We start from the raw sequence: 10,113 nt of genomic DNA, 5'->3' as shown, positions 1-10,113 counted from the left end.
CCCCCCCCCCCCCCCGTCTTCGTGACTCCCCCAAAGGCCCTTTCCCGGGAGTGAGGAGAGCGCCCAGACTCAGGAACTGGGCTCCAGAGGAGGCGGCTGCTTCCGCATTTCATCTTTACAGAGGCTTTGACACGAAAGGAATTACTGGTCCCTTCTCACCGAGGGGGACCCTGAAGCCTAGAGAAGTTGATAGAGACCTGACCCAGGCCAGGAAGCAAAGGAAAAGCAGGGTAGGGTCTGCACACGGGACTTCGGCGTCCATGGGAACAGTTGTTTCCCAGCACCAGGGTCTAGTTCTGCTGGGCCCTGCCCCCTTGGTCTGCCAGAAGGTGGGGTGGATGGAGAGTGCTGGGAGGAGGAAGGAGGCTTGCTGGGACCAGAGTGTTAGACCTTGGGGTGCAGAGGGCTTTGGGGTGAGACTGTCGCCTTGCGTTCCCACCTGTCTTCCGCCTGACTTGGCCTTGGGCCCCCAGGGGCTGGGTGGGAATGGCTTGCCTGAAAAGCTCAGAGGATTTGGCCTGCATTGTTCGTTTAGGGGGGGTGGGAGAGGGAAGGGGAGAGCACAGAGGAACAGGGCGGGAGGAGTCCAGAGGGAAGGAAGGAGGGATGGGCGGGGCTGGGAGGGTTTCAGGGCATCCATGGTCTCTCTATTTCCAGCAGTGGCCCTCTAGCTCCCTGGGAGTGAGGAATCACCACCAGCCCTTTCATCTGGCCAGAGGCTTCAGAGCCAAATGCAGAGGCCCCTCCGCGTGTCCTCGTGGGCTTGCCACGAGGGACAGCAAGCGGGCGGTCAGCTAGGCAAAAGGATCCTTCTCCCCAAATCTCCCTCCATTGATCCATACACCAGAGTTTACTGAATTGCACAGAAGCCCTGGGGTTAGGAGCAGAGCATGGAGAAGCTTGATCCCTGCTTCAAGAAGTAGCGTCTGACCTGAGGGGGACGAGAACCCTCAGGGCCACAGTTCCCGAGTATCCATGTTGGTCCTGGAGAGAATATCCAGGCTGCCGGATCCAAGACCCAGTGGACTCAGTGTGGCCAGGGTGGGGGCTGCCGGGCGCCACGCACTACCTGTCCGGCCCGAGCTGCCATCAGGGGCCTGGCAGGAGCACGGGCTGCCGGGCCCAGTCTGGCCCAGTTGGGAGGTACGTGCAGGAAGTGGGGCCCAGGTGTGCTGGGGCCCCGCTCGTGGGGAACTAGAGCGTCACTGTTTCCACTGGGGCCTGGGGCCCACCCCGTCTCTGGGAGGTCTGACCAGATGTGCTGGGAAGGGGCTCTCGCTGCCATTGCTGCACTCCAGGTGTTTGCCCTGGCTGCCCTGGTGGTCTTGGGCCAGCAGGGGTGGGGTTGCCAGGGAAAAGGTCCAGAAAGCCTTGCCCAGTCTCACAGAATCATCTCCGGGAACCGGGCTGTGTCCCTGCAGCCAGGCCTCTGACTCCCTCCCTCCCGGCTTGCCCCTCCCCCGCCCAGGCCTGGGGTGTCTCTGAGGGACGGCAGGAGAGACCCCCATCTCTCTCCGTGTGTGGAGAGGCTGAGGTGGATGGCGTCCGGTTAGAAAGATGGGGGCGAGAGGGTTGTCGGAGACACGAGGAGTCACGGAAGGGTTCCAGATGCCTCTGATGCCCAGCCTCACGCACCAGGATTGGTGATAGGGCTGGGCATCCATGCACCAAGAGGCCAGCGATCTCAGGACGCCCCCAGAAGTGACCCTGAGGAGTCTGGAGAGTGTCTTGGGGGATACACTTAGCCTGGAGGCCCTGGACTGGTGAGGCCCAGGAGCGGGCTGTCTGGCGCCTTCTTCTCAGACCCCTGCGGGGGGACCTTCTGTGCCTGGGGCTGAGGTGGGGAGATAGGGCTTGGAGGTGGAAGTCAGGCAGCCCTCCCTGCCCACCTTCTGCCCCTTCCTGATCTGACCTCTGGGCCCGTCCTGGAGTGGGGGAAGGGGCCAGGCCTAGGGTCATCACACTCCTCTGGGAAACCCTGTGCCTCCCGGGTTTGTGTCATCACACTCCTCTGGGAAACCCTGTGCCTCCCGGGTTTGTGTCCGGATGGCAAGGCCAGAAGGTGGCTCAGCAGGTGGGCGGGGCCTGAGGGCTCATGGTGGTGGTTCTGGGGACGGCCAGCCGTGCTGGCTGCAGGAGCCCTTTGGACTAAGGCACAGCCTCCAGCCACACAGTCGCCTTCCCCAGGCCCAGTGCAGGGCCAGAGGCTCCAGCCTGCACTGGATGGGATGGCTGGTGGCTCGGCCAGGCCGCCTGCTGCTGGAGCTCTGCCCCTGGCACGGGCACAGAGCCTTTGTTCTGCCAATCCAAGTCCTTCACCCAAAAGTTACTGTAACACCAGCGGGTGGGTGCAGGGACGGCTGAGGGGGCGGGGCCGGTGGCAGGAGCGGATATATCTGAAGGTCAGCGGGGGAGGGAGCCCATGGTCACTGCCAGGGTGCCTGGGAGTGGGCACCTCCCTCTGCACGCCCTGGTGCCAGGCAGCCGGCGGGTGGGCAGGCTGGGCGTGGGGGCCATCCCCTCCCTTTGTCCCTCCTTTCTGTGTCCTTCTCCCAGGGCAGGGAGGGGTCCAAGGCTGTGGTGCTGATGTGTTTGCTCTCCCTCCCAGCCTCGGAGGACACACGTGGCCTTGGCGGGGAATGGGAGGCTTGGCTTGGGTCTGCTCTGGCCCTGGGCCCCCTGAGCCGGCTGCTGTGTCCGTCCTGGGTTCCTAGGCCTGAGAGGGAAGGACCTCCAGGGGCCTGAGACAGGCGGAGGACAAACCAGAGTAGCTGCAACAGCTTGCCTTGCCCTCCGCAGAAACTGGGGCCGGAGAGGAGGGTCCCCTGTGGGACCCTGGGGCAAATCCGGAGCCCACCGAGGCTGATCCAGGGCTGCTCCGTGGGGTTGCGAGTGGGTGGAGGAAGGGGATTCAGGTGTGGCCAGTCACGCCCTCACTGTGATCTCGGGAGGGCCCTTCCCCCTCTGGGCCATGGCTTCCAGGAGGGGTTTTCAGATTCCATGGCTCAGCAGGTATTTGCCAAGTGTGTGGAAGAGCTGGTCAGCGGGAAGCAGGTGAGAGGCCACTGCAGCTAAAGTCAGCTGGGAAAAGGTACTCTGTTCTCTTTGAGGCCGGGCAGGTGCACGCACAGGCTGCTGGGGTGTGTGGGGGGTGGTCTGGGCCGGCCCCGTCCAGCACCTCACGCCAGGATTGGGCATTTCCCAGAGTGAAGCTGAGGCCCAGTGGAAATGCCAGGCGGCTGGGAGATGACGTCCTCTTTTGCCCCCCCCCCCCCGCCTGATATAAAGTACACACCTTGGCGTCATCCCTGTGCGGACGGCTGCCTCGGCGGCTGCCTGCCTTCTGTTATTCTTTCCACTCTGCAGGCCGAGGCTCCAGTGGCTTGGCCGGGTGGCCTGCCTGGGCCCCCGCCCCTCCCGGGCAGCCACTTCCATTCCTCCCCGTCTGAGTCACTGGCCCGGGCAGTGGGTTCCCTCTCTGGCTTTTCCCACCCCCGCTGCCCATCCATTTGTCCATCCATCCACAGCCACCAGAAGAGAAGGGGAGGATGTCTGGCTGAGCACGGGTGCCATGGGGGTTCATAGACACTGGGTGAGAGGCGGGAGGGGTGAGGGAGGCCTGGCTCAAGGGAGAAGGCATTTGTAGAAACAATTATGGGGAATTAGAGCCTTGACAAGCCCCTGGTGGTGCCCCAGGCCTTTGCTATGGAATCGGCTCCCATTCTGGGGGAGGGAGAGGACCGGAAACCGGAGCTCTTGAGATTGTTGTGTTGGTGGGAAACCAGCGGCCTCGGTGGGCGCATCTGTCCAGGGACATCCCTCAAGGTGACGGCCCACCTCCCCCCGCCTTTGCTTCTGAGGCTCCAGCGGACTCGCCTGGGTGGGACTTGCTCGTGCTCTCCCCCCAGACAACCCTGGAGGCAAGTCCATACCTGTGGCTTCCCCTGCAGGACTTGGCCTGGGCCTGGGCTGTGGTGACCTTTGTCCAGCATTCTTGGCGCACTTTTGGGAATTCCGAGGGAAGCCCCAGAGGGAAACAAAGCAGCCTGAAACCCATGATGACTGTGGTCAGGGAAGTCGGCTCTGGGGGCCGGCAGCCCTTCCTCCCTTCACACTGAGCCGCTCCCTGGGCACCTTCCCAGGGTGCCCGAGTCCTGACCCCGGCAGATGGCCACCTCCGACCCAGCCCGCCCTGACGCAGCTCAGGCCTCCCTCTGCCCCAGCCGACACCTCCGCCTCTGTCTGTCTTTTGTGGTGGGTGGTGGTTTCTGAGCTGCTTCGGCTTCAGGAAGTGCCCGTGTTGTGAACCCTGGGCACAGACCCAGGGATGAGGCCCTGCAGTCTTCCCAGTGCCTGGGAGGCCCTGATGCCTCCCAGCTGGGCCCGAGGCAGGGGCATGGGCTTGGTGACCTCTGAGGAAAGCCTCTTGGGGCCAGAGTGCCCACCGCCCAGCTTTGCTTGGCTTCTCATTCTGGTAGATTCTCTACTTCAGAGGGGCTCAGGAGAATAAAGGGACAGCCAAGGTGGAAAGGAACCTTAGAACATCAAGCCGGACTCCCGTGAACTCAAGGAGTAAATGGAGCTCCAGAAGGGGCAGCGACACTGGCTGTCACTTGGCTCGTCAGAGTCTGGTTAAGACAAGAGTCCTGGTCCTGGCTTCCGTTCTCTCTTCCGAGACCCCAGCCACAGGGACCTGCAGGTGCAGGTGGCAGCAGGCTTTCTGGGTGGGCCTTGCTCAGGACCCCTTCCCACCTGGGGGTCAGGTGTGCCCCCCCACACACACACTTACTTCTGCTCAGTCCCAGGTCCCTGAGCTGTTCCGACCCTCACTGGCCCCGAGGCCTGGGAAGGAGCAGTTCAGCTGGCCATCACTAGAGGGCGCAGGGAACGTAACCCATGGGGCAGGACAAGGCTTGTCAGTTAAGTGAGGTGCGTCTTCTGCGCCCCACCTTGAGAAGCCCTGGGGTGGCCCCTCTCCAGCCTACGGGGTCTGTGAGGGGGGCCCTGCAGGCGACTCAGCATTGCCAACTTCTGGGCTGCTGGGAGAAGACGGCACTGACTTAGGGGCAAGCGGGTCATGGAGTTTAGTGCTTGGTGGATTGAAAGGAAACCCAGAGATCACCTGGTTCAACCTCACTCTTTTGCAGATGAGGAAGCTGGGGCTTGAGAGAGTGGGAGGTGATCTGGCCGTGCTCACACAATAAGTTGGTGGGTGATCTGTGTGGTTACAACTCAGGTCTCTGGGCGCCCAGCCTCTTTTCCCATCACACCCCTGCACCTTAGAGCCCAGCTGCCTTTGCCTCTGGCTGGGCCCGGTGGGCATAGCCTCTGCCTGTCTCTGTGCATCTTTAGACCCAGGTCTTCCATGTACTGGAGGCTCTGGCCAACTCTATCCTGTCCCCTCCACGACAGAATCACTAGTCTGCCACTGGCTGGCTCTGGCCCAGGCATGGCCTCCCTGTCCCCTCCTGTCCCACCTCCAGGCTCCCCATAGAGGCCTGGGAGCTGCAGAGTGGTTTTTCTGCCTCCCTGTCTTGTTTCTGAATGAGCTTGCTCAGCTCCTGCAAGCCACTTTCTGCCCTCCCCCCCCCCGCATCTTTGCTGTTTTGGAAGGGCCCTTAGTGGGCCGTGCTGCACTCTGCCGTGGGCCCCACCCTCCTCCCCAAGACCCTTAGCCCAAAGGCTGAACCTGAGATGCTGAGGACGCAAGGGTGGGGGACTGAGGCAAGCACGGCCCTTCTCCACGACCCTCTGGAGGGAGGTGGCAGCCAGGGTCTGCCTTGGAAATCCTCTGAGACTCCTAAACTGGGCAAAGTGCGGGTGACCCAGGCAGGGCTGGGCTGACCCAGGCCGCCTCCTGCCATCCTTCTGCTTCTCGCTGTCCCTCTAGCAGGAGCAGCCCCAAACAGCGCGGGCCTCTCTGCCCCTCCCCGGCCTCCCGCCCTCCCTCCCTCTCTCCACCGGGAATTTCGGAATGAAAGTGCTATTGTGAGTGCCTGGCTGGGCCACTGAAGGGCCAGCACTGTTATTTCTGCAAACCAGCCCTCCCATTAGCCATGCAGGGCCCCGGCCAGGAAAATGTTACCTTTCCTCCTCGAGCTGACTGCAAGGGAAATTCTCACATTTACAGTTTGTGCGGTGGTTGTGGGGGGGGTAGGCAGGGAGGGCAGTGCGTGTGTGTGGCTTGCATGGAGCGGGGGCTCCTTCTGCACGGTCTTTCCCTTCTCTGCCTTCCCGGCTGCCCTTCCTTTGATGCTGGTGGGGTCCACCTCTTCTGCTCTGGACTGGGGGGGCGATGGAGGTTGCTGGTTCCAAGTGAGACCTGCAGGCTGTTGGCAAATAAACTAACATCCTCCCCTCTCCTGCACACGTGAAAAACATGTGCCGGGGGTCCTGGGCGAGGAGGGGCGGAAGGGGGGTGCCGAGCCAGTCAGGTGGGCAGAGGGCAGGGGAGGTGGAAACAGGGACTCATTGGCGACTTGGAGTGGTCCTGGAAGATGCAGGAATTCAAAGGGCTTCTGTTTGTCTTTATGACCTCTTGGGGTGGAAAGCCATTGCCCCATCCCCCTGCCTCTCTCCCAGCCACACTGAAGAGACATTTCAATGGCACAGATGTTAATAGGCTTCCTGTAGGTGTTTCCCAGCAAGTGAGAAAACGTTGGCTCCTAGCAAGTCCTGCTTGCGGTCCAGCCTCAGACTCTCTTGCTCTTCTCCCATCAGCGAAGTAGAAGAGCCACATCACACATTTCCCTCCTCCCCGTCTCGTCCACTCACTGTGTTCCTTTTCCTGGACTCTCGTCCTGCGTCCTGGCGTTCAGGAATGGATCCTGCTGTGGGAGGGCAGCTGCCCTGCTCCAGCCCTGCTCACCCTACTCTTGTGCCCCTCACGGCTAGGCAGCCACATCCCCCGCAGACTGCCCTGTCCCCAAGACCTCACCATTTTGTGAGTGTTCCCAGGTTGCAGGCATGGCCTCTGAGCCTCGTGCAGGCAGAGCAGGGGTCGCGCTGGCTTCGGGGGCCGGCCTGGAGCGGGGAGGCCACCGGCTCACTGGCCTGACCCTCCACCCTCCAGGTCTTCTCCAAGATCTTCAGCCACGAGGCCCTGGAGAGCTACCTGCCCAAGATCCAGCTGGTGATCCAGGACACACTGCGTGCTTGGAGCAGCCACCCCGAGGCCATCAACGTGTACCAGGAGGCGCAGAAGCTGACCTTCCGCATGGCCATCCGCGTGCTCCTGGGCTTCAGCATCCCCGAGGAGGACCTGGCGCACCTCTTCGAGGTCTACCAGCAGTTTGTGGAGAATGTCTTCTCCCTGCCTGTCGACCTGCCCTTCAGTGGCTACCGACGGGTGAGCTCTCAGGGCCTGGGAACTGGGGTCTGGGACATCCACGAGCCCACCCTCAGGGAGAAGGCGCCCGCCGCTGGGACCGGCACAGGGCGTGTGGACACAGGGAAGCGGTGCCAGCGGGGGCGGTCCCGAGGCCCAGGCGGGAGCCTTCGGTGCAGTGATGGCCGTTCTCCCACAGGGCATCCAGGCGCGGCAGATCCTGCAGAAGGGGCTGGAGAAGGCCATCCGGGAGAAGCTGCAGTGCACCCAGGGCAAGGACTACTCGGACGCTCTGGACCTCCTCATCGAGAGCAGCAAGGAGCACGGCAAGGAGATGACCATGCAGGAACTGAAGGTGGGCTGGGCGCTGCATTCTGGGGCTTCCTGGCAGGGAGGGCACTTTCCACCCGCTCTGGTCTCACTCCCGGCAGTGGCTGGAGGGGCTAGACCTGAGGCAGAGACAGTGTCCCTGGCCCTGCTAGGCAGGACACCACAGACCGTCCTCCTCTCCCGGGACCATCCATTCATGTTGTGGTCCCAGTGTCCCTCGGCCACCCAGGGACACACAGGCCCGGAACAGGAAGTACTTGCCTGAGGCCAGCCTTGGCCCTTGGGGAAGAGCAGGAAAGGTTTGGATGTGAGGACTCCCACTAAGGTGGATGGCGCTTCACGGCTGTCCTGCCCACCCTGCAGCCTCTGCTGCACCCAGCTGGGCTCCACACAGGGCCTCCTGCCCGCCCTGTGTGGGTGGGCGTTCCACCCGGGGCCAGGGGATAGTTAGCCATCCCAGCCAGGCTCTGTGGCCTACTCGAGTGCTGGGCGCCCACAGACACTCGCTGCAACTCCCCAACCCCACTGTCTTTGCGCCCCCGTATTCTAGCTCCAACTTTTCTCCTGGGAAGCCAGGACGAGGTCCCAGTGACCTTCCCGCTTTCCAAGAAGTCTGAGGACTCGTAGGTGGTACCCTGGCAAGCGAGGGAGCCAGGCCCCGTCATGCCCCTCTCGGGGCCCATGTGGAATGAGATGACCTACTGGGACCTTTCCACGGGGCATCTGTGGCCCTGGAGCCCTGCTGGCCACAAGAGTCCTGGAGCAGTCTTCAGGTCCTCCGGGGGCCACCTCTCTTCAGCCTTCCCTCAGGGCATCAGAGTATGGCCCTGGCTGCCTCCCAGACCCCGCCTGCTCCTCCTGGCGACAGAGGAGGGAGTTGGGACTGAGAGTGGGGCGGCCTGGGTTTGACCCCAGGCCGCCCCACATGTGCACACACACTTGCCACCATTGTCTTGGGCCTGGCTCTTTTTCTCTCACGAGCTCACGGCATCGAGCAGGCCTGCCGAGCTGGCCCAGGGGTCGAGCCGTGGGTGAGAAGTGGCCCTGCCCCCAGGGACTCGCAGGCGAGTGCTTCCACCCTGGGTCACTGCAGTTGTGTCTCCTGCCCAGCCAGGGACTGGCTGTGACCCCGCGTCCGCCGTGGCCCTGATGCCCCAGCGACACGAGGCTCAAAAGCAGCTGGAGTCACAGCAGGAAACAGGCTGGGCGGGCATGGATGGCCGTGGGCACAGGGGCCGCCAGCTGAACGGGGCCGCGCCCCCCCCCCCCGGGTGAGCCCATGTTACCAACGCGCCAACCCCCACTGCCGCTGCAGGACGGGACCCTGGAGCTGATCTTCGCAGCCTACGCCACCACCGCCAGCGCCAGCACGTCTCTCATCATGCAGCTGCTGAAGCACCCCACCGTGCTGGAGAAGCTGCGGGAGGAGCTGCGGGCCCACGGCATCCTGCACAGCGGCGGCTGTCCCTGCGAGGGCACCCTGCGTCTTGACGTGCTCAGCGGCCTGCGCTACCTGGATTGCGTCATCAAGGAGGTCATGCGCCTGTTCACCCCCATCTCTGGTGGCTACCGCACTGTGCTGCAGACCTTCGAGCTCGACGTGAGCCTGGGCCCGGGGCTGGGGGCTGCGGGGGTCGAGACCTCAGCCAGACGGGGAGACAGTGCCGGCTTCTGGGGAGCCTTCAGGCTGCTGGGAGACACAGCCCCAAAGTGGAGTCCGATGGAGCCAACCTGGGCATCACATGCAGTTGCGTGTGGGCCCCTGTAGATACGGGTCTCACAGTCAGGGGAGGCTGGCCAGGCCTGGGGGCACAGCAGGGCGTCTCCAGGAAGACGCAGGTCTGGGGCTGGGCAGGCAGGCCATCCTGGGCCCATCCTGGGTCCTCCGCGGCCTCCTGTGGCTCTCACCACTGCCCCCACCCCATCTTGCCTCCAGGGCTTCCAGATCCCTAAAGGCTGGAGCGTCATGTACAGCATCCGGGACACCCATGACACAGCGCCCGTGTTCAAGGACGTGAACGTGTTCGACCCTGACCGCTTCAGCCAGGCGCGGAGTGAGGACAAGGACGGCCGCTTCCATTACCTCCCGTTCGGTGGCGGCGTGCGGACCTGCCTGGGCAAGCACCTGGCCAAGCTGTTCCTGAAGGTGCTGGCGGTGGAGCTGGCCAGCACCAGCCGCTTTGAGCTGGCCACGCGGACCTTCCCCCGCATCACCCTGGTCCCCGTCCTGCACCCCGTGGATGGCCTCAGTGTCAAGTTCTTCGGCCTGGACTCCAACCAGAACAAGATCCTGCCTGAGACGGAGGCCATGCTGAGCGCCACGGTCTAACTTCAAGGCCCGCGCCTGCCTCGGCCTGGCCCAGGAGTGGGGGGGTGGGGCGCTGGAGGTAGAAACCTGTGTGAGGGAGGGGGCTGGAACCGGGGAAGGGCAAGCGGCCCCGAACTTGCCCTCCCCT

At 63.4% G+C, this 10,113-nt stretch overlaps 1 protein-coding gene across 1 annotated transcript in view; it reads left to right on the top strand.

The window, feature by feature from the left end:
• The window catches only part of LOC103262928 (cytochrome P450 26B1), an 11,663-nt gene extending 1,552 nt beyond the window's left edge, over nucleotides 1–10,111 (top strand). Inside the window, exons 2-5 of the mRNA XM_008060604.1 lie at nucleotides 7,073–7,348; nucleotides 7,527–7,682; nucleotides 8,973–9,257; nucleotides 9,594–10,111. Of these exons, the coding sequence (XP_008058795.1) occupies nucleotides 7,073–7,348; nucleotides 7,527–7,682; nucleotides 8,973–9,257; nucleotides 9,594–9,986 (1,110 nt within the window). The 3' untranslated portion in view covers nucleotides 9,987–10,111. The remainder of the gene's footprint in view (nucleotides 1–7,072; nucleotides 7,349–7,526; nucleotides 7,683–8,972; nucleotides 9,258–9,593) is intronic.
• The last annotated feature ends 2 nt before the right edge of the window (nucleotides 10,112–10,113 follow it).

The sequence above is a fragment of the Carlito syrichta genome, unplaced genomic scaffold (genome assembly GCF_000164805.1).
Source record: "Carlito syrichta isolate Samal-C Ts95f unplaced genomic scaffold, Tarsius_syrichta-2.0.1 Scaffold92612, whole genome shotgun sequence".
NCBI lineage: Eukaryota > Metazoa > Chordata > Mammalia > Primates > Tarsiidae > Carlito > Carlito syrichta.
Note: the sequence above shows the minus strand (reverse complement) of the source record. Positions and strands in the feature narration are given on the sequence as shown.